At 35.5% G+C, this 24,769-nt stretch overlaps 2 protein-coding genes and 1 long non-coding RNA gene across 8 annotated transcripts in view; 1 reads left to right on the forward strand and 2 right to left on the reverse strand.

Moving 5' to 3' along the window:
• The window catches only part of LOC138123076 (uncharacterized), a 99,564-nt gene that overhangs the window by 70,883 nt on the left and 3,912 nt on the right, over nt 1-24,769 (forward strand). Inside the window, exons 1-2 of one of the 2 annotated variants that reach the window (XM_069037598.1) lie at nt 20,748-22,294; nt 22,347-22,436. The gene's annotated coding sequence lies outside the window, so the exon portion shown is untranslated. Of the gene's footprint in view, nt 1-20,747; nt 22,295-22,346; nt 22,437-24,769 lie in introns of those variants that run through there. The other variant, XM_069037599.1, reaches the window with a different exon arrangement.
• On the reverse strand, nt 4,954-22,907 carry LOC138123070 (titin homolog). 5 transcript variants are annotated; one of them, XM_069037590.1, is made up of 14 exons: nt 22,738-22,907; nt 22,572-22,629; nt 16,650-17,868; nt 16,476-16,592; nt 16,338-16,412; nt 14,088-14,306; nt 13,920-14,033; nt 10,189-10,353; nt 9,034-9,153; nt 8,367-8,777; nt 8,163-8,311; nt 8,021-8,111; nt 5,395-5,472; nt 4,954-5,279 (listed from the first exon to the last, which is right to left on the reverse strand). In XM_069037590.1, exons 1-13 carry the CDS (start codon nt 22,761-22,763, stop codon nt 5,396-5,398), a joined length of 2,841 nt encoding a protein of 946 aa, XP_068893691.1. In that variant the 5' UTR covers nt 22,764-22,907; the 3' UTR covers nt 4,954-5,279; nt 5,395. The 5 variants fall into 5 exon arrangements, with proteins under 5 accessions (XP_068893691.1, XP_068893694.1, XP_068893692.1 ...); XM_069037593.1 differs by having other exon boundaries at nt 4,954-5,472; nt 8,367-8,738; XM_069037591.1 differs by having other exon boundaries at nt 4,954-5,472; nt 8,367-8,741.
• Nucleotides 12,715-13,544, reverse strand: LOC138123079 (uncharacterized). The gene is made up of 2 exons (XR_011156700.1): nt 13,042-13,544; nt 12,715-12,930 (listed from the first exon to the last, which is right to left on the reverse strand). It is a non-coding gene; the product is annotated as an uncharacterized lncRNA (long non-coding RNA).

Raw genomic sequence — 24,769 nt, forward strand, 5'->3', positions numbered from 1 at the left:
GCAATTTAACTACACCAACATAGAGCTGACATTGTACACTTTTGACCTACGGTGAAAAATCTCATCGTATAAAAATTGAGGTTATTAGAGACATTAGTAGCGCAGCATGTTGTAATGATCTGAATACATTACTTTTTCCGCCAAATATTCGAATCTGCGAAAACGGTAACAAATGTGGTCGTGATCGTCATCGAAGCGGAGGAGCCCTACGTTGTGTCTTTCTTTTGGCGGAAAAAGGTTCGGAACTCGGTTCGGAATGCAAACGACGAGGGTTCCAGTTGGAAGAGTGCCGCAAATAAAACACACATGTGAGGGACGCAAAATACCTTTTATTAAAAATGCCTGTAATAACTTTGATGAAAAAAAATGAAACGAACCCAAAAAGACAGAAACTAAGTTTAACGAAGTACAAGAAATTAACTAGTTGAATACATCACAAAGATAAACGACAAGATGAATGCAACAATATTTAAAATAACAGAAAACGGGTAGGTACTATGGCGGACAATAAATTTAGGCCGGCAATTTTCTGACATTTCAAAAAAGTCAATGCAAGCGACCATTTATTGTCATTATGACTGATGTGTCAGTTTGTCAAATTGAAGGTTTTCAAGCTGTTTGGCGTTTCCTTCGCCCTTTTCTTAACTTACAGATCATGACGCACTAGCATAACTGATTTGTAGTAGCAGTTCTCTATGGTGCACGCTTCTTTTCCCAATTTTAATTTTGATTATCGCTGTCAAGATGACAAGAATGACAAAAATCGAAAATGGGGTTAGTTGAACATAATGCCAGCTTTACATTTTGATGTCAAGCCAATGACAGGCCGGCCTAAATTTATTGTCCGCCATAGTACTTACATAACAGACAAAATGACAGGTTAAAGCTTGCAAAACAAGTGAACAAATTATGGTGCAGTTATTACAGACAGGGACGGATGAAAAACCTTCTTCAAAAACCGTATCCCAGGTATTACTCATACTTTACAATTCGATTAATAGCAAAAAAAAAATGTTTAATTTGGAACTACGCGGTCAAGGTACAAGGTACGTCAACGGGAGCTTAGAGCTGTAGGTAACAAACTTTCGGCCGCGAGGGGACTCAGAAAAATAATCTGAATCGTCTTGAAAGCAGCGACATTTATAGGTACTCGGGGTATCGCGTGTCGGACTACTGTGTACCGACCAATTCCGAGTGATATAAGCGTTCGGGGTTGTACGATGAGCTTCTCAGAGTCGCGTAGAACAGAACTTGTTCCACCTTCCCCAACCAACCGTTTACCGACAAACTCCCGAGGTCCCTATAACTGCGACGGGAGCTTCACGTCAACTTCTCAGAGTCGCATACAGCAGAACTTGTTCCGCCTCCGTTATACGGTCCTACATAACCGTCGCCCCCACGGAAATTTGACTAAACAACCCCCCGACCTCCTGAATGTCACCTAGCCGTGATCGTACTTACAACATTTTAACTTTAACTTTTCCGCAATCTAGCAACAACACAAAGAAAAACCAGAGTTTAATTCAATCGAACATAGAGTAACATTAAACGATGAGAAAATTCAGCAAAACAGATCGCCACATTCAACAATGATGAAATAAGCACAGCAAAAAGCAACATTAAACCATGATAAAATAAGCAAATCAAAACGCAACATTAAACAATGAGCAAATAAAAGAGAACAAAGCGCAAAGTTAAATAACGATAAAATAAAAACGCTTTAAATGGCACAAATCCAATAATCGCGGGCTGGTCGAGTACCGTTAGAAAATGTTAGTGAAAGCAAAACAAAATGGACGCGCGCGGCTACTAATTTTCGAAATCACCAGATCGTCAAAAATAAAAATGAACCTCCCGGGGAAAGCTTAGGGATGACGCTTAAAATTAACAAATGGGAGCTTCTCAAAAGAAACAGCATGCAACAAAATGATATTTACAACATACCCTTAGGTACCACGTGGTTCTGGTCCAAAAAAAAAACACAAAAAGAGAACGAACGTGGGACAAATTACCCGGGGTGAATTAAAACGTCGGATTCCTCACGGGAACCCAAAATATCTACTCGGGACGGTACTGTAATTGATTCAGATTTAACTTACAAATTTTGGAATATGGCTCGCTCTTCGCACGGTGTGTTCGTTTCGAAAAACCAAACAAAAGTGACCTACCCCCCTTCAACCACGCGCGCGAGAGCCCGCTTCACCCCCGCTATATTTCCGCTCTCCCTGTTGCCAACTCCCCAGGATTACCAACCCCATCCCTTAGTACCGAGTCTAGCAGGCTAGTACTTTTACATTTGGCGCGCTCTCGTGGCGGTACCGAGAATTAAAATTTAAATTTTAGACTGGGTCACTACAATGTTAATAAAGTTAACAACAACTAATTTGAGAGTTTAATAAATGTCTTACTTTGCGAGGCATTTTTAATAACACGTTCAAATTTTAGCTGCGAGTTTGCGTACTTTCAAGAACATTAAAAATGACAGACGTTGGCCAATAGATATCATTAAATTCCATATATTTAGTAAAATTTCATATTTACATCAACAGGTCGTGGTTCTTTGATTAAAAAATAGACTAATGACGTTTCTGTTATAACTAGTTACAATTGTTTCACAAATTATGTTGTTTGGCTACTAGATTTTAAAGTTGTACTATGCCGGCCAAAAAATGTTGGCCGTCATTGTCTGTCAATTAAAAAAAAAAAATGTAATCCCTACTTTATTGTCATCATGATTACCGTCTTGATTATGAACGTTATTTTTTGGGTGGTAAATTTCAAAACTCAAAAATATTTTGTCATTCCTACTACACAGAACGTTTACCTCAGGTTATCTAGGTACGATTGCTCTAATTTTGTTTATTAATGTCGGATTTTTGGAATATCTGAGCTTCAAACAGTTTAAATTGATTGTCAAAATGACAAGAATCGAAAGTTACGATTCCAGGATTCCTTAAGGTTTATTTACACTTTACTTGAATGTCAAGAAAGTGACGGCCAAAATTTTCTGGCCGCCATAGTACTTTAATAATTATTTTAATAAAATTTAAATCTGATGTACCTAAACTCGGTACAGGTTGCAAAGACACACTTGTCATTTGCAACAGCATTTTTTTTCATATTTCTGAACCAAATAAAGGCACAAAGGGACTAGAAAATCATAGTTTGGGTTGAATATTTTCCATATAAGTACAGTCTTAAAGTAATTTCAAATGACTAATGCCATAAAAGTGCTGTTGCAAATGACAAGTGTGTCTTTGCAACCTGTACCCACTTTATGCAGTTACAGAATACGCCCCAATATCTGCTAACGTATGAGTCTCAGAGGAAAAGTTGAACTTACCTTTTTTAAACTAGATTAAATTCACTACAATTTGAGGCCTAATTGAGCTTTGTGCGTCCAGTAATTTTCGAGATACAGCTCTTCAAAAACTGGGTATTTTTTTCCAAGAAGTGAGAAAGTTTTGTTTACGTCTCTTATTTTATTAAATAAAGTCAAAAATTCTTCTCCCATGAGAAAAGTTATGGGTGATGAACTTGAAGTACATTTATTTAGCTTTAATTTGAGCTGTGACGGGTATCTGCAGGTCCAATGCTTCTATCAAAAGTGGCATATAACCGAAAACCTCGAATGGATTTTGGGAAAAATCAATGAAAACCAGTTTTGAGGGCATCAAACGTCACGTCACAAACAATTTAGTATGTGTGTTTAACAACTTAAAGGAAATCTAATCATGAATTTTGAGGTACGTATTGCCAATTTTACATTACTACCACCTACTGTATTCGGTGTTAGATATTATGTTGCTGCTGTTTATGCTTTTCAAAATCTGTCGAAGTGCATGTTGAACCACCGCGGAGTTCACCATTTGATTCAACAGCATCGGAACTGAAATTTCTTGTCAAAACATTTTAAAAAATTGAATCACTAATTAAATCTTTGATATGTACTTAAATATGTACTCTTTGCAGTAAAAATTAACGTTTCAGCTGAAGTGAACAGCATTTAGGTATATATGTAATGTGGAAATTCTTCATTTAATTAAAGACGTAGAATCCAGACGATTAGTGAAGGGACATATGGTGGGGGAAATTTGTGCAGTCCAAATATCCAACCAATAGCAACCACTTTTATTTACTAATAAATGGACCTGGTCGAGCCACAAAACGGTCGAACGAAATAGCGTTGCTGCGCATCCCCGCCTAATGTTCCTTCACTAATCGACTGGGTCCTACATCTTCATGGAGCAGTATTAACATCCTTTTGATGCATGTACTCGTATTGTGTTTTATTGCTAACAACATGAATTAGAAAGAACTTAAAACATATGTTCTATATACCTATCTCACCGTTGCTGAACAACCCATGATATATCCTAGAGACTCAGTAACTGGCGGGGAAAATATTTGAACTGCTGAATGTACTTTCATTTTTTCTAAATTAGATGGGTAAATATGCTTTTTCGTTAAATATGGTTTAATTGTTAATTTTGCTTGAATTCCTAATAGTTCTTTTAGATAATTTGCGGTAATAATTCCATCTGATGAAACCATATCATGAATTCTTGATCCAAAAACAAATTTCTACCATTTTTAACTACATGACAATAATCGAAACACACAAACAATTTAAGTCCAGGATTATAAGGATGAGTATTAATGAGTATTATTATTACTTAATAAATGGTGGTACCAATGGCAAAATCTGACCAAAGAACCTTTGAAGTGTAAATTTTTCTTGAGGATCATAGAAAAGTGCTACAACGAAGAAAATGCATTTTGGGGATGTAAAAAGGTTAATTTATTATTAATTCAAACCTCTTATTTGCTGGGCTAAACGACGCCCGAAATATGCGACTTCGTTGAACAATTTGGTCAACTTTTTCTGCAACATGGATTGTTTAAACATTCTAGGTACTGAGTGACTGTTAATGCTACGAAACAAAACAAAACTTGCAATTATTCAATTACCCTTTATTAATAAAACGTGTAAAATACGTCAACACGTCCACATAAAAAAGTGAAAATGATTAAATAAAAGTTAAAATTATAAAAAAAATATGCTAGACGTGACGCTCAGTCTTTCTTTATTAACTTGTCATGCTAGACTATCCATACTTGTTCTCAAAGTTGTTACATTGATTTTGCACTTCAGTTTCGGGCAAGTCATCCTTCATTTGCATTTCCGGTTTCGAATTGTCAGGATTCTAAGCATTTCCAAAAACTGGATCGGACCGCCTAGGTTCTCTCTGGATCGAAGAAAGTCGCTAGCGTTTTTGCTAAAGATAAAGGCATAAGGAATGTTGTTCGTTTACTCTGCTTTTTATAAAGGTACAAAATTAATGCAAATACCTATTAAGAAATTTATACTATGTACATAACTTAAAACTTAACTTTAACTTCGCGATAACCTTGCAAACGACAACACCAACGGTTCCTGGGAGTCTAGATTCTTAATGCTGTATTCACCCCCTAATAACAGAGTCGCGCATTACAAGTAAAGCCACATTTCTAATCACTTTCTGTGCCAAATACAAACACAGCATGCGTGCTTAACAAATTCAATATACCGGGTGTCTCAGCTAAGACTTTCGAGCCTAATATCTCGGTCATTTTCCAACGTATTTTTGTGAAATTTAAAATATAGATATTTTAGACGGTGAAGAGTAAAATCGCATTAATGCAATAACCCAAGTCTTAAAAACGTAATTTTTACATGCCTTTTTAAAATGTTGGAATTGAAATTGTTGAAATTGATCGTCAATAAAAAATGCTGTAAGGAGAAACTCGTCCTTGAAAGACGTCTGGTTTGCAAGAAAAAAAAACTGTGTTAAACGTGGCTGCAGATGCAAAAACGTAGACGCTTATGAAACAAACGCGCACAATCGCCGAATTTTGGTCACCCCTCTTCACTTAACACTTACGAAGTTAAAGATAACATTTGGACGTAATTTATTATACTGGATGCTCTAATTCTTCCACAAAGGACTAAAACACGATCGGGATATTTTAGCAAGGTAATTTAGTTGACATACGCTTCCTGTGTCTTCAAATAAATTGACGATTCTTTGAATCCTAAATTTTGTAAAGCCTACATTTGGATAGTGTTCCACGAGAAAACGAACTGTGTCATTGAAGTTCTTACGACACTCTCTATAAGCGAAAATTGTTTCCTTTTTCAACAATATTGAAATTTCTGCCATTGTAGTCTATTTTTAGAGTATTTTCAATAAATTTCCACAATTTAACTTTTCTATTTAATAAAGCGCGCCCACTTTTAAGGGGTATACAAAAATTGCTTGGCAACTTTTTATCAATTGTTTCAAAAGGTGACTGTTCAAATACCTTGAAAATTTAGATTAAATTTTTAACAACAAAATCTAATCTTTTTGTTGAATCAGACGAGTGATTTAGTTAATTGTTTGTGTAGACACCTATTTTTTCAAGTTTAACAATCTAATAATAATTGCGATTAATTTTCAACAAAGGAAACATGTGTTAAAATTACATTTTTTATCTTGAGGTAATTTTATTATTACTAATTGAACCTTCGCCGTCTAAAATATCTGTATTTTAAATTTCATAAAAATCCATTGGCAAATAACTGAGATATTAGGCTGGAAAATCTTACCTGAGAAACCCTGTATAACAACAGTTTCTGACAATTGAGTGGCATGTGCCAGGCCACACACTTGCAAGCAGCAAAATTTCGTGCCAGCATACGTCAACTCAAAACATTTTGCCAACTATTCTACTTCTGTAATATTGATTTATATCCTTTAAGTGTTTCATTATACAGCGTGAATTCGAAATACGTCACAATCTTGAAACCCCAGGATCTTCAAACCAATTGTAAAAATCCCGTGCATTCAGTTTTGGGCTATAGATCCGCTCAAGGGCAGAAAAGCCATGTAAACTTCAACCACAAAAGTTGAGTACGCCACTGATATCACGTTAGGACGGATAGTAAGATTTAAAAAGTTATCAAGTGCAACGCAAACAGTTTTGTTACGCGGGTGCTAGTACCGCGTGCACATTAGTTGCGTTCAGTGCGACCTTCGGCTATTGTTTGTTACGAATTTTGCGTCTCAATGTGCCATTATCATGGAAAATTATACCAATAGTGAAATGACCGATATGGTACTTTGTTACGGAAGTGCAGATGGTGTTGGCTCAAGGGCACAAGCTTTGTATCGCGAAAAGTTTCCGGCGCGTCGTGTTCCGCATTCGCAAACATTTCTGGCTGTTGTCTACGGGAAAATGGTACTTTTCGATTGCATTCGTCAGCAAGAGTTTCGTGACTGATTCGAATGTGCGTCGATCAACCTGATTTTATGCGAATAGTGTTGTTAACGGAGTTTTTAACACCCATATTCATCAGCGCAAATCCCGGGACGATGCAGCAAGTTTTGCAAGGGTTCGGGACAATCTACATCGAAGGGCACAGACGTGTATTAGAAATCACGACCGACATTTTGAACATTGTGCCTAATAATTGTGGTTTTTGCTTTGACTTTTCCTTTCACTTGGTTTTCACTCTTAATGTTACACGTTTTTGCGGCTGTGTTTAAAGTGTTTTTCGGCTATTTCATTCAAAACAAGGTTTTGTCACTCGGTTTTTAAATCATTTTTGCGGATACTCATGTTTCGATTTATTAGAACTTCCAGAAGCGTCTCGTTAGGGATGGAATTAAGTTAAATTGGACTTTCTGAATTTAAAATGTTTAACCACATTTTCAGTTTATTCACTTCCTGAAGATCCTGGGGTTTTAAGATTGTGACGTATTTCGAATTCACCTGTATACGCCACACATTGTAGTAAAAATTCATCATTTGAATTTGAATGAGGATTTAAATTATTTTCTGCCATTTTAATTTTATGTATCCTTTCGTGTCAAGCGTTTAATTAAAAATTGGTTAAACAGGGTAGTTGACACGTACTGAGTGTGTACTTGGCACGAAAAATGATTAGAAGCGTTACTTTACAGACTATTTCATTTCAAAATAATTTCTTTAATACCTTTGGGAACGACGAACATTGATTCCTTTTCTAAAGTATCGCTTTTGTCCAACACCCTAACACGCGCTCGTCCTGAGATGACAGTAAATAACTGAAACAAAACACTCAAATTTTTAATTAAATTGATTTAAAATGTAGGTACCATTCTGTGTTGCATTGCAGTCTGTTTTGGTTTATTTTTTTTGGGATCGATTTTCAAAAAGCCCCCATCATCAAATCCCTCGACCACCGCTGTGCTAATGCCGGGTAGACTTTTCGTTTTTTCGTATTTCACGTTCCGGAAGCACCACTCTGCAACGCAAAATATACATCACAAAAGAATTCCATCGAGTGACACAACTCTCACTCATCCTGCGAACTTGACCGTTGTTGCAAATATTTATAACGTCATTCATTTCCTCCATTACAGTATTGCTCAAACTATTGAGGGATGTGGTGATCTGTTTGTTAACATCAGAGACCCTCTGACGTTTCGCTACTCTTCCCGACAGCACATTTTTCTTTGGATTTGTTCTCCGGCTGGTATTCTGTGACTCGTTAGGTTTCTCCCTGGATTTTGGTGATACACTTTCTGTCACTTGTGAAACGTCAAATTCAGTATTTTCCAACTCCTCTATTGGTGGGAGGGTGCCACCGCCGGATACAGACGTTATAGAGGTCTTGTTTGTCGCACGACTATTGTCTCTTCTGGAATTTCTCCTCTCGCTGACCCTCTGTACTTCTTTCAAAGCATTAGGATTGGTATACAGTCCTTTCACTACGAAATTACTCAACTTGACAGTTTGTTAATCGAGCGACGTTACACAACGAATCAACCCACAAAAAAAGTGATTTCAAGCAAAAACGAACGCTCAACAACGGCGTTTAAGAAAATTGCTTGCGAAACGCATTTTCTATCTATAAATTTTCTAAATTTAAACTATATTTTTGTATTACCGTAAAAATAGCATAACTTTCGTCAAAATTGTGAATTAACTTCGCTTTGCACGAGTTTGAATCAACAAAATACTTACTGAAGCTATTATATTCTTTTAGGGATTTGCAAATGACGACCCCCACCCCTCGTGAGGGAGCTTGTCGCCGCTCCCTGGTTGATCGTCTTATATTGGAATTAACGTTCTCAGGTGGGTCATCTGAAAATACAAAAAAGATTATCAGCTTCTTGCTCGTCCAACATAGTTCATTATATCATCGGCAAAGTAAAGAGCAAAACTGAAAGTTATCTGCCATTTACGCACCAGAAACCACCCCAGATGCGACAATTTTTAGAAAGAAAACAATTTTTCTCACTTTACGCTATTTCACACTATGGGGTGAAGCGCAATTTTCCGAACACGTCGATGCCAAAATCTATTTTTTGAAAAATTGGCCGACGATTTGTTTGTTACGGGAACGAATGAACCATGAAGGAAAAGTTCGTATTTTCGTGTATGTCAACGGCTTCGCTCAATTTATTTTTTGACCTTCCTCAAAACTAGAAATTATACTTTGGATGCGTAGTATACACTGAAGATATTGAATAAAAATTAAGCAATTGCTTGCAACGATTCAGCTAAAGCATATGCTAATTTGGCAATTGCTTCCAGAAAAAGCAATTGCGTAAGTCCCACATGGATAAAAGATTAAGCAATTACAACGTTTCCCGTGGCATACAAGGAATAGCTACAGATCCTAACTTGCATAAACGTGTAAAGAAAAAAAAAACAATATTTTTAGAGTTTTACCAGTTCATTTTTATGAAGATTTATACTTTGGTATGGATCACAAAATTTGAAAAAAAAAGACGACCTACAGCTACGGTAAAGTACCCTTCCTTATAAGTAGCATAGGACTTTTGTTTAATTAATTTTGTTGTTGAACCTAACTCAATAACGAATGGGCAATTTAAATCAAATTTTTGATTAATTCTATTTCGAAAAAGAACACTTTTATTTGATGTTTTGGTTTATAACTCTTCGTCGTGACCAATTACCGTTCTTTTCTGTAAGTGTATTTCAAAAACATCTCGTATATGTCCATTTTTCTGCGGAAAATATTTGAAGTCACGCAGACACTTAAGAAACTTATCTCTTAGAAATAGCAGAGAAACTAAGAATATATCAAATTTACAAAACTAAATACATATATGTAATACGTTCTTTGTGTTTTTCCCTATAACTATAACTTACCCAATAATGCCTTCTTTTTTTTCGGTCTAGTTTTCTTTTGACCGCGCGTATGATCACCCAAAGGTGGGCTTCCTATCACATTTTCAGTACGTCCACCCACTCTATCCGCCGGTAACGCCCGAGTCTTTTTCGACGGTCGTCCTTTGCTCGGACCAACTGCTCCGCCTAAATAATAAATAATTTTTACAGATACAATTTCACTCAAAATTGTAAATTCTCTAACTTACTGTAATTGCACACAATGTTAATTGAATAAGAAAAAAATGAAGTGAAAACACGTGTTTTTAAGCCAAAATGTATTTCCAGTTCCAACATTTCAAACTGTAAAATGTTAAGAAAGCAGATTTATAAAAGTAATACACACAATAATCAGAACACTACAAAGAAATGAGAAAAAAAATCAAACTCGAAGAAAATAAAAAAAAATGATATTTAAGAGTCCGTCACAGCTCCCAAATTCGCATTTTGCAAATTACGTCGTTATTACTCAAAGTAAAAATAGTTTAAACAAAAAAAAAGAGAGTTTGTCGTAAAGACGCACGATAGAAGTGAAACTTTTGTATTACAGGGAAATCAGAATATTGTAAATTATCACTGATAGGTGCAAGAGGAGGTGGCTGAGCCGAGGTGCTAGTTGCTGGTTCATTGTCTTTATAGCACGTATTCTGCTCCTTTCTCTACTAGCTATCTCGTTCAATTTCAGATCTATTTTTTCTTTTTTTCAAATTCTGAACTGTCATTTCACTCGCACGTTTTCTTTTCACATTCTGAACTGTCACTTCACTCGTACGTTTTCTCTCACGCCACGCTCTTGTTCTTTCTGCGCCTGACTTAGGCATATTCACAACAAAATTGTATATTTTACTAAATAATATCGAAATGCGTAACTCATTGTTCATTTTTAAGCCTCCAAATTAAAAGACAGGACATTATCGATAAATGCCGTGAGTGTGACAAAGACAGAAGTATACACAATTTTAAGGGATGTTTGTATTTGTATCGTGTCAAACAGATTAACTTACATTGAAGTGAGATGGAAATATTGGCGCAACCGTTGTGCGAGACACTGCTCCCACTCGACCCGACAGTGTATACCCCCACCACTTTTCGTCACACAAAAAGGTTGCCGATCAGAAATTTAACACCCTCCCATAAAAAGTTTCACTTCAAAAAAATATTAAAAAATTACGTCCTTTTAGGAAAGTCATTGTTTTTTTTTTGTTTAATCAAAAAAAAGTATTTTTTCTTTAGAAGTAAATAGTTTTAATAGTAGTTTATTTAACGAGTTCGTGTGTAAATTGGGCTTTTTTGGCATGAGTGGGTAAACGCGAGTGAAACGAGAGTTTTAAAGGTCCACGAGTGCCAAAAAAAGCCCAAATTACACAAGAACGAGTTGAATACAACGTTTTTTTGTTCGACGAGCCCCTTAAAGGCTCCAAATCGCTAAAAATCCTTAAAATTAGCTTGACATTTCGTTTTGACAAGTTGTCAAATTTATCAAAATTCGTTCACACAGGAGAAAATTCGCAAATTCTGACAGTGTCGGACAAAAAAATGATTTATATTTAGGTAATATCATCAGTCTAGGCAGTTACGTCATCAGTTGGTGAACAGTTATTTCACCTTCACAAAATGAAAGAAACTAATATTTACTAATAAAGTAAATTCTCAAATCTTCAATTATGTTGGCACAATCAAAAGCGTTGCCGCGTTTATTTTTCATTTTCAAAGTGACAGATATTGTCATTTTATTTGGTGATTATTTGTGAATTGTGAAAATGCCAAAACCTTTACGGAAGCAAAGTAAAGAACTTGTGTCGGCCCTTATTTCTTATTTTGAAAGAGAACGTGACAATGGAGGACCTCTATTACCGTTATCTGCTGTAAGAGAGGTAAGTGTGAATTGTAGGATAATATTTAAGCTATAAACACACAACTTAATGTTTATATTAATTAATTACAATAAATGTTTAGCGGGTGGCAAATGCTTTACAGCTAAGTTTATCTAGCGTAAACCGAATTTCAACCATCAGAAGATGTGGATTCCCTCAGACAAGTCCGAAAAAAACGCGTCCACGAAGAAAACCTGTCACGGCAGTGGATGAAACTATACAAGCAGAGATTCGGAATCAGATATATGATATGTATAAAGAATGTAAGCTTGATGTAATTATTTTGTAAAATTAGTTACTCATAATTATTTATTTCATTACAGAAAAACACATTACTCTCGACACTTTATTAGTACGACTACAAGAAAAATATATTTTTGAAGGAAGTAGACAATCGCTTTGGAGAATATTAAACAACATAGGCTTCCAGTGGAAAAAAGACAATTTACGCCGTGGACTTATGGAAATGAGCCATATTGTTTTTAAAAGGATTAATTTTTTACGTTCATTTCTCGATTTAAAAGAGGAGGGATTATTAATTTTGTTTTTATGGATGAAACGTGGATATTTCAGGATGGAACCATAAGTAAATCATGGCAAGATAACAACGTAAAAAGTGTACGAAAAACCAAAGTCGAAGGAAAAAGGTTTGTTATTTGAAATCCTTATAAAGAAAATATTAAAAGTTTATAATTTTAGATACATAATTGTTCATGCAGGTAACAGCGATGGTTTTATCGAAGGGGCGGAACTTATTTTTTCATCGTCAACCAAAAAAGAATGTCCCCTTACTAAATTCCAGCAAGGTTTCTCCAAACTTCATCTACTTACCGAAGACGCCCTAAATTGGCTACAACAAATTAAAAACATATAATTTACCATAATTATTTTGTGAATTTCGAATTTTAATTGTATTTTTCTTCATACGAATATATATATATATTGACATCATAATTCTTACATTCCCATAAAGTGGGACATCTTGTTGCACCGAACTCGTAGATCGACGTAATTCACAATTCTCGAGTTCTGTTGTGCTTTGATAGAAATCGACAGTACCTAACCTAACCTTACTTTAACACGTCCAACCCTTGTTCGACAAGTACCGATTAAAGTTGGAAATTTTGCAACTACTATTTTGTACTACTCCAGGGTGATGACGTAACTGCCTTGACTGATGATATTACCTTTATCTCTACATTATTGAAGAAAAACGCTATTCGTACGGATTTTTCTGCGTATGGCAGAAGAAGTTAAATATTAAAAAAACACGGTTAATTTTTAGTTTATGCGATAATTTTGGCGGGCAGTGTACTTGTGGAACCGACTTAGGGGCGAACAACTTTAAAATTCGAAAATTCCCCAAATAAGATTCATCCTATATAGAAAATTGTAATAAACAATCTTCATATGAAAAAAAAAAACAGAATGTGTCGTAAAGACGCACGATAGAAGTGAAACTTTTGTATTACAGGGAAACATTGTACTTGTAATTATTGTAATTATTCATCAATCACTTTTAAATAGCGTATTCACAACAAAACTGTATATTTTAATGAAGAAAATAAATTATAAACAACGATAACACTAAACAATATCGAAATGCGTAACTCATTGTTCATTTTTAAGCCTCCAAATCAAAAAGAGGACATTATCGATAAATGCCGTGAGTGTGGCAAAGACAGAGACACTGCTCCCACTCGACCCAATAGTGTTTACCCCCACCACTTTTCGTCACACAAAAAGGTTACCGATCAGAATTTCAAGACCCTCCCATAAAAAGTTTCACTTCAAAAAAATGAACAAAGACGTCAAAAATAAACAAATCTGTAAACTCACCCGTCAAATTTGATGATGGACTTTTTGTTGAGTCCGGTTTCGCTTTTAGAGCATGATCTCTTCTTTTTTTTGTAGGCAATTGTGTGGATGTAACGTGTTCGTCCTCTGGTTGTTCTTCAACAAAGAAATAAATGTAAAATCCCCAAAGAAAATGTCCTCACCACTCACCACTCGTTGCCAGCTCTTCTAGTGGGAACAGTTTCCGCGAAACATCTTCCATTCGCTTCGATTCACCAGGAAGTGTTTTTTTCGTGTTCTTGTGAACAGCACTATCATCTAAAACTGGGCTTCCCAGCACATCTGCAGTCGGTTGCTCCCATGTTTCGGGCCCTGTCGGCGACTTCTTATCTGAAGTTCGCCCTTTTTTTTTGGGACTGGTTCTTCTGGCTAATAACACAATAAAATAAATAATATTAATACTTAAATTAATTAAGCGTTGCATCTCTAAAGTTTTTACTTGACAGACGTTTTAAAAGCAAAGTAGACAAAAAAATAGCAAAACTCGTCTTTATTGGTCCGATTTTCCATTGGGTGGAAAGCTGGAACTTCGCACCGATTTAAAAAAAATATGTTTAATACAATTAATTCTGGGGTGGAAACCTTCAAATTTGAAAACACCCCAAGGTAATAATAAATTGTTACAAAAATGTTTTTCTCTGTGCATATTTTACGATTATGAAAAAATGTGTTTGAGTGCTAAGTACAGTTAATTTCAAAATTATAGAGTACAGCTAATTTTCTACAGTGTAAAATGCACTTACATTTTTTATCAAAGATCAACGTCAATTTTGACAAACAAAATGCCTAATCTAACCGAAAACGCGAAAGTGCTGATTCTTTTCAAATTAGAAGAAGGGTGGTCGATCCGGAGGGTAGCCCAGGATTGTAACATCGTGCAGAGGATAAAACAGACAATATTATGGTGTTCAAAAGTATCAGCGACATTTTATGTTGTCACTCTTACCTAACCTATATAAAAAAGATGACGCTCAAATTTCAAAAAGGCATCTTTACATGGGGAAAAAGCTGTAATAAATCGACTTCTTGATTTTTGAGGTGTACTCGATAATTTTGAAATTAACTGTATATTTTTTAAATTTGTTTGTGCACCTTTTTAACCTTAAATATGCAACCGATTTCGACACCAGCTTCACTGCTGGATAACTCATTTAACTAAGACTCACATTGGGTTATAATAACACAGAAATAAAAAAATTAAAACTGACTGCTATTCATTTACTATAGTATTGCCGTTATAACTTTTTATCTACTCCGCCCACTACAATCGACCAATCAGAATCAAAGCCAGATTCAATCTGTACAACTTTTCTTCACATTTGCCACGTAAAAAAGTTAAGGTTAGAATTTTGGTGTCAAGTCCACAATTATTGTTTTAGATTCTAAAAAATAAAATGTCATTAAGACAATTCGAATGTCAAAAATTTTTACTGTGTAAATCAGATCGTCTTAACAACCTATTTGATTGGTAACTAAGAAAATGAAATGGGCGGGGCAGATAAAATGTTCCGTTGTCCTTAGTATAAACTCCCGCACTGTCAAAGTGTTTGTAAGTTGCCGCACTGTCGTTCTGAGACTAGTAATTTTTACTTTAAGGTTGGCGCAAAAATTTGAAATTTCAAATTTGAAGTTAAGTTTAATAAATTCGCTTTCTTTCATTAGAAGTATTACTTACACGAAATGGCTGAACAAAAAGAAGATATGAAATGTAAAAGAATACTGTTAACGGCTAGAGAGAAGCACGGTACTGTTAACTATTGTTTGCAAAGAAGAGAATTAACTCCATTAACATAACCAAACTTTTCTTGTTGACGTTTTGATAACTAGATTTTGTGTACAGGCAACCGAAAATGTATGTCATCATAGGTACACTGCAAAAAAAAAAGTCAAAAATTTGACGCTGACAGTGCGGGAGTTTAATAAACGGATAATAGTGAGTTATAATTAGCAGCAGTTATACTTGTAAAGGGGATGCTATGCAAAAAACGTGCAGCGTAGCTGAAATCATGCTAACAGCGGTGATGAAGAGAAGTTTTGCGGAAATTCCAATAACAATGTCGTACATGGTAAAGCCAGTCATCGAAAATTCACGTACACGTCAAAATTTGACAGATGACAGTTTAATTAAGTTATTATTATTGCGTAGCACATCTTCGAAGATCTTGTTTTTCACAGCCGCCTCTGATCTCTCTTTTATTAATCACATTGTATCGAGTGTTCATTTGAATTTATACTCAAAGTTGACGTTGAAGAGTAAATTGTCATCCGTCGTGCGTTCACAATCGACTCTTCAACGCCAACAGTCGTTATGAAAAACTTGTCATTGGACATACATAACCTCATTTCAATATTCACGAACTTTCCGGTAGTTTCCAAAGCGACTAAGGTTACTCAACTCACCACGTGATTTTACCGTCACGTTGTTTCCGGGTCTTGATGTATTACTTGTTTCAACAGGGTCTTCTTCGGTCATACCTACAACGAAAAAAAAATGTTTTTGAACAAACACGTCCAAAATAAACAACTTTGTAAACTCACTCAACAAATTTAAACGCGGATGAGAGGTAACATTCGGTTTGTTTTTTCGAGCAGGACATTTTCTTTTTGTGGACAATTGTATGTGCTTCGATGTGAGATCGTCGTTCTCTCGTTGTTCTTCAACAAAGAAAAAAAAAACGTAAAACCCTCCAAGACATCACCGTCACCACTCACCACCACTCTTCCCTTCCGGTAAAGCGTCAGCTGCCCGCTTCAATTCTCCACGTGGTGTTCTTTTCACGGGTGGCGGTGTCTTTGGAACATGCGAAGGTGGACTTCCCAGCACATCATCGACCGTTTCCTCCAATCTCCGAAACTCTGTTGGCGACTCGATCCAATTTTTACTGGACCGTAGCCCTTTTTTGCTCGCACTGGCTACTCCGTCAGGTGACATTTTTCCCTTCGCCTTTAGTTTAAGGGAACACTCCGTTTTTCCTTTCTTAGATTTGTCCTTTTTCGCTGAAGCAAAAAGCTCTTTCCATGAGTTTTTACTTTTCCTGCTCTTTTTGTTGGTCACTTTTTTCTTGTTATGAAACACCTTCGTCTTTTTGGAAGATCTCGGCAAGAAAGTGTCGTCTGAGTAGTCCTCGCTCGAATTGATAATTTCAGTCATGGCTTCCTGGACTGGTCTCAAATCGTCCAGTCTGCTCGGGGCTCGCCACGGTAGCCCGTCATCCACCGACACCTCTTCTAGTATATCATCGTTGCACAGGCTCACTGATCCACCCTTTTTGAAAGCGTTCACCACCAAATCTTCGTCATCGAAAGTACGAATCGACATGCCTTCGGATCCACCCGAAGTCGAGGGCGAATGAAGCAGCATATTGTTTTCCAAAGATAGACCCGTTTGAGTTTGCCTTTCTTTTGCCTTGCATTTCGAGAAACTTTTCACCAATCTGTTCGTGGCGCTGACATTCGTTCCGCAACTATTGAACGTCGTCTGCGCGGTTTTGTTCAGGACGTTATGATTCTCCTCTTTGTTGGGATCTGCCAATTTTTCAACTATATCGTTTAAACTTTTTGCCTTCGAAAGGCGCGGTGTCAATTTTTTCGAACTGTTTTTCGTGGAGATTTCTGTCAGTTCCTCTTCGACAGTTTTTGACGATTTATCCTCGACCTCGCTATGTTTGAGACGTTCCACTCTCGTCATCGGACCAGACTGTTCTTTTCTGTTAGACGTTGAAAGGTGATTATCGATTGGCGAATATGACTGACAGTTGTGCGGAGTAAATGCATTAGCTTTATTTATTGCCATTGGTGTGCTACTAAGTACGGCCGACTTAAGGCAAGCTCGATCAATCATGGAAGGTCTCAACGCAAGCTTCGTCGGACGACATTTAGGAAACAATTTCTTTTTGGGTGATTTCTCCATATTTCTGCTGGTAATCTTGAACTAAATCAAAAACAAAGTAAGTTAACATTTTACAACAAAAACTTCTTGCTTTTTTACTACTAATTTTATGTCACTTCTCCGCTTTGAAAATTAAAATGAAAGTGAAACATTACAATATCATTTGTCGTTACACCATACAACATTGCTAATTATTGAATATAAATGACACGATAAATTATTTTACTGTCGCCAGTAAAAACCCTTTTTACCGTGCTAGTAATGTTAAATACTATTGCCCATTTAAAAGGATTTAAACTAATTAACAAATTTTACCAATGAATTTAGAATACTGAATGGAGCATTCTATATTAAATGTAGAAAGTGTTATAATAAATCTAAATTAAAATATACATGTTTTTTATGAATATTAAAATGTTGAGAAAAGTGTTACAAATCGCTAAATCAATCTCAAAGCCAAAGTGACAGTTGCTAGAAGCTATAAGGAAGGGATAACGTTGGACGACCACCGGACGCAGAGGTCCAATCCCTCAGCAAAATAATTTATTTGCACACGAAAAGATAAATAATTTAATTATTGTTTAAAGCAGGCGAAGATTGTAATAGAAACGATTAATTAATTAATATATCTCTTTAGAAATAACTAATCTTGTATCTTGAGTGAAAAATACGTAAGTTAACTAAAATTAACAATGTTGACGATAATTAAATTGTTCTGAGTTTGGCATAAACTATATTTAAATGAAAATAAATAATAAATATAAAATAAAATTTATTATACCGCGTTCATCACAGCATTAAGAGAAAAATTAGGGGAAGACATTAATGCTAAATGTTTAATGCGCGACGACGACCTAATAGTTATTTAATAAACTAGTTTGTTAATGAAGGCGATTAATAATCGAAGCTGTTTAAAGCACGAACGAGTGTAGCGAGTGAGTGCCTCTAATAGTTGAGATTATTAATCGCCCATTAACAAACGAGTTGATTACAAAAATTTTTCGTTGACCGCAAACTTTTTTTTTGTGACAAAATTTCAAATAGAAGCCAAATCAAAACCAATTTCATCTTTTTCGATAAAGATGAGACTTTATAAAATACCTTCATCCTTTTTTTGTCCTCCTTAAATTTTTCAACACTTTCTATTCACTTTTCCACAAAGAGTGTCAGAAGACGTCAACTGCATTCACATTCAATTTCACATAAAAATCACGGTTGCTAAGAAAACTTAGTTACCTTTGAAAAATTTGACGTGCGAATTATAACCAAAAAGGTCGGCCTTTTAAAAAGTGAATTCGTAATTGTGCAGTTATGGAGCTATAAAATATAGAAAACCCTGCTGCACTACCTGCTGCAGTGTTGGTAAGTGCAAACAATGCATGTTCGAGGTTGTTTATACATCAAAATATCATCAAAACGTCAAAATCGCACAAATCGTTGATTAATGAAAAATAGTGTATTAATGAGGTCCATTAATACACTATATTTTAGACAAAATAATTCATTAATATTGAAATTAACAAGCGGTCAACGGAAAAATATTATAATGCACGGATCAAAGAAATCAAAACTGATAAAAAAAAACCTAAGACTACTTTGCACCTGGCACATCATAAAGAACTGGAACATCAAAGATCTAAGGGAAATCAAAACTTAAGTCTTCAGAAGCAAGAATATAATAGATCAGAGATGAAGAATGAAATGAGGAAAATTTTAACAGAAACGAAAATTGGAAATTTTATAGAATTAAAGGAAAAGTAAATAAGGTTAATCTGACATTTTATTCCCTTAAAATTAAGACTTTTTTTTGGTATCACATATTTTCAATGGCGTGGGCTCATTGTTATAAGGTTGGTGTGGCAATTAATACAAACATGGCGATTGAGAGTTTGAATAAAGTATTGAAGCATGATAAAATGGATCTAAATCGAAATATTAGGTAACTTATCTTTTAGTAGTTATACCGGGTGTCCCACCTAAGAAACAAGATAAAACAACTAAAATTACGCATTTACAAAACCCAACACCGCAAAATCTGGAAATGTTAATTAACGTAGAATAATATATTAAAGTATAAGTGGATATTATAGCTATTAAGACAACAAGGGTTTTATAGACGATTTAAAAATCGAGATCGTAGTTTAAATCAGAGCGACCGCAGGGAGCGAGGATTTAATAGATCGAGATTTTTAAACTATAAAACACGCGTTGTCTTCAAGATTTTTTCTAACACTAACATCTTATCAGAAATTTTAATAAATTCAGAAATTATTCGAGGCGCGTCACAATACACAAAATGCGGAGGTTGCCGTGGGTACTATGGTAATAATATCAACAAATTTGGAAAAAAACAATTTTCATCGTTGAAATGTGCCAAAACGTTCCAGAAACAATAAGAAAAAAGGGGCAATTTGTTACCAATGAAGTCTAAAAGTGCATACGAAAAGGTGTATGTCTCGTTTCAAGGCCGGAACAATAAAAAAAAGCATCACGGAGGTAACGGAAGATGTCATTTTGGCTTTTCTTGATATGGGGTAAGCGTGTAGAACTTCATTAAAAGTTAATTCACACTACGGCAAGAATCATTTGAAGAAAATGTAAAGATTGCCATTTTCGATGGCCGGGCACTTGCATTGGATGAAACAGCAGAAGTTAAAGAAGAAGATGTTATGAACAAGAGCACGAAGCTAATATGGCAATTCCAATTCAATAATTGTACTTTTCACTTTTGTGATAATTACTGTAAAAATGATGAATAAAATGTTACTTGAATGATGTGTGTGAGCGTATTTTATGACTCTATAAGATACGTTGCTATTGACGACGTGTCTTATAGAGACAAGCGAATTTTATGGGAAACATAAGGTGTGAGCTCAAATGCACCATGGAAACAGTATAAGATATTAGTGTTATAAAAAGGTCTTTAAAACGCGGGCGATTTTTCGAGCACGACGGCGCAGCCGGAGTGTTCGAAATAGAACAAGTGTTTTAAAGACCAGTTATCCACGAATACTTTACGATATTTTTTTTTAAATGTTAAATGAGTTAACATTTAGACTTCACGTTTCTCCGGTCTTCTCGGGTTTGGTGATGTTTCCATGGAAAAGAGCGTTTTTTAAAGTTCGATTTAAACACGCTCAGGCGTGTTTTAAATAAGCAAAATTGGTTACCAATAAAAAAAACATTCATAATCCACTTACTTAACTAGCACAATAAACTACATACAGTAATTTCCATAATAAGTAAAAAACAAAATTTTACATACTATATTTATAAGTCCATAATGCCAATCAACATGGTTCAATTACTGGAAATGTAATCATCAAACGAGACATAACGATGTCTTTCCAATTACTTAGAAACAAACGACACCAAATGCTATAACAAAATCAGTTCATTCGCGAACACTAATATATTCTCTAGCAACAAACTCCAAAATGCACCACTTATTTTACTACTACTTAAAATCATCGCGAGTTTTAAAAATTTTTTGCACCCTGCCCCTGTACTACGACAAAAAGTTCAAACCCCGACCCCGATTTCAACCATCATCGTTGTGGTTTTACGGACCAGCCCTCCTCTTTCAATTCTCTTTAATGTTATTCGCTACAACGTACATAGTCCTGGAACATCGTAACACTGACAAGATAACAAAATTGGCAGTGAAAATAGTAAAAATCGGAGTAACACTGAACATACTTTTCGTAATACATCGAAGCATCGAAAAGTTCGTTAACTGCATGAACCAGATTCTATACTATGAAGAGCAAGCCGAAAAATTAAACATTACAATGACATACCGGTAACACAACACTATTCCCAATAATCTATTTTAACGAATTCTTTCAGCTCTCTGAGAATTTTGCTGTTAACCAAAAAAATTATGATTATGACCACATCACTGATTGGAAATTGCAGCTGTTTCTTGACTGGAAACACCTACACGTACTGCTTGGTTTCTTTCATAACTTACAACATAACATACTTGATATCTTCATTTGTTTTGACTCAGTTCTGTGGATTAATTCTAACGGCTCGACAACATCTGATTTTTGTCAATCGAGCGTTACTCCAAGTGACAACAATTCCAGAGGAAGCTGTACGCAAAATGAACAAACTGATGGTGTACCATTTCAAAATCTGCCGACTGAGTAAACAAGTCAACCAAGCTTTCTCCGGACAACTAGTCCTCATCATTGTTAGAACTTTCGTCGAGTTTTTCAACTCCCTCTATTCCATAGTCCGAGAAGAATCACACCTGCTCGTCATGTATGATTTTTTCTGGAGCACTTGCGCGATAGTTGAGTTCATGTTCATGTTGTTCGTTTGCAAACGCACTACAGAAACTGTAATTCGCTCAGATACAAAAAAAAAATCGGCAATCGTAACATTTTATTTCTAGTGTAACAGGACCAGTCATATTCTCAATTTGCTACGAATCGACTGCAATGAACGTCTTAACCTCGAAGTACAACAGAACAGGTGTTCTAACGGTTTTACTGATTTGACGTTTTTTCCAGCGCAACGTATTCCTACTACAGATCCAACACAATCACGTAGAGTTCTCAGCTAACAGTCTGTTTTCAATCGACAACAAAATGTTTTTGCACGTAAGTATGGCTAAGATCGAGTTGTTTAAAAATAACTGTTGTTGTTGTTTGAAAATAACTGTTGTTGTTTCAGCTGATCAGTACTAGTGTGGCGTATCTTTTAATAATTATACAGTTTGAAAAACAATAACTTACACACAGATTCCGGAAGTCCTCATCTGCCTTTATAAGAGAATCGTCCTCATTTTCGTTTCTGCAAATGAAAAGAATGCTGATAAAATGTGTGAAACGGTAAAGTCCGAATTCGCGCTAGTACAATGTTTTCTAGGTTATACAATAATTATAGTATACAAGAATTTACCTTTGTTTTGTGTCCATTTTTAACATTATTTACAAAACAGAATCAAACCAAAAACAAAACGTTATAATTTGTCAAGAGTCATTTAAAAGAAACACAACTAAATTGAAACTGAAACAGTCAAACCCAAACGTCTTTTACACCATTTAAAACTAAAGCTACTGCGCAGTACGCGTGCGTAACTGCATAATTTCAATTGAATTGTCTACCAACCAAGCCAATAGTACGAATGAAAATCCCCAGGTGTAAATTTACGACTCCAACATTGATCAGTGATCCGTGCAGTGATCATTGGTTGACAAACTACAGGGTTATAAGTGCAGGCTTTAGGGGCGGGCGAAACGGTCCGCGCTTACACGAGATTTTTATAAGAAAGCATCCTCAGTTTGTGTCAAAAAAAAATCTATTCCAAACTTTTCCTTTTTCCTCACTTCCAGAATAATAATCAGTAGTAATACAGGGTTATTATAAATATGTAATACAAAGTGTCTAAAAAGTTGACTCAAGTTGCAAAAAACCACTTGTCATTTGCAACAGCACTTTTATGGCATTAGTAATTTGAAATTACTTTAAAACTGTACTTATATGGAAAATATTCAATCCAAACTATGAATTTGTTGCCCCTTTGTGCCTTTATTTGGTTCAGAAATGTGAAAAAAATGCTGTTGAAAATGACAAGTGTGTCTTTGCAACCTGTACCGAGTTTAGTTTGGATTGAATATTTTCCATATAAGTACCTAAAGTTGACTCAAGTTGCAAAAAACCACTTGTCATTTGCAACAGCATTTTTTCAATATTTTTAAACCAAATAAAGGCACAAAAAGGCCAGAAAATCATAGTTTGGATTGAATATTTTCCATATAAGTACAGTTTTAAAGTAGGTAATTTCAAATGACTAATACCATAAAAGTGCTGTTGCAAATGCAAAATGGTTTTTTGCAACTTGAGTCAACTTTACAGTTTTAAAGTAATTTCAAATGACTAGTGCCATAAGAGTGCTGTTGCAAATGAAAAGTGGTTTTTTGCAACTTGAGTCAACTTTATAGTGCATTCATTTTTGTAATGACGAACTAACTGGAACTTTTTTTTTAGATTTTTTTACAAAATAAATGAAAACTAGACAGTTGGCAATGATTTAAATTGTCATGTTATTGTCACTGCCAAAATGAATGAATTTCCAAAACGGGGTAAAGTATGTGTTCTGTGGGAGTAAAGCATCAATAAGCAATCAGACGAACCAGCACATTTTAAAGGCTTTCAACAAAATAAAAGAAATTACTCATGGAGATAATGGAAACGCAAATACGAAAAGTACAAAATTGTAAAAGCAGTGGCGGATGTTTTTTCGGTAAATTCTAATCTAAAATAAAACTCTCCCTAAGTGCTGTACAGGGTGATTCAAGTTTTACCACCCGCACGATAAACCCTATTAAAAAATTAGTAAAAATTATGAAACGTTGGGGTTACATTCCCTTCATATAAGACTTCAAATGTGGGGCGTAGACCAGTTGGGCCAACGCTACGGGCGGTCCCTAATCTCAGAGTCAGAGTTGGGCCAAATATGCCCAGCCAGGGGATTAAGAACCCTGTCACCGACTTAGACAATTATTGGAAAAGATGAGTCCTCTTATAACGAAGGTTGTCGTAAAAGTGGTAAGTAACCGAACCCCAATGATCCGCAGGTACAAGTCTTGAATCGTCTTGAACTGAATCAAGAAACAGAGTCGTAATTCCAATTTTGCTTCCTTTTAAAATTAGTCGTCGGTGAAGTTTTTTTTCTTTGACAATTTCTTCATTTTTCAGTTATTTGTACGGTAACAGAAATGCAATGAAATAGTACCTATATTGTATGTCAAGAGTTAAAAATGAAAGATTTCACACGAGTTTGCAGAATTGAGCAGCAAGCCGTAGGCGCGTGGCTTAAGCAAACGAGTGTGAAATCGAATTTTCAACACGTGGTACACACGATATTTTTCCGACCACAAAAAAAAAACGCTAATATCAAGGCGGTCTCTATTTTAAAATAGAGACCGCC

The sequence above is a fragment of the Tenebrio molitor genome, chromosome 2, assembly GCF_963966145.1.
Source record: "Tenebrio molitor chromosome 2, icTenMoli1.1, whole genome shotgun sequence".
In the NCBI taxonomy this organism is placed as follows: domain Eukaryota; kingdom Metazoa; phylum Arthropoda; class Insecta; order Coleoptera; family Tenebrionidae; genus Tenebrio; species Tenebrio molitor.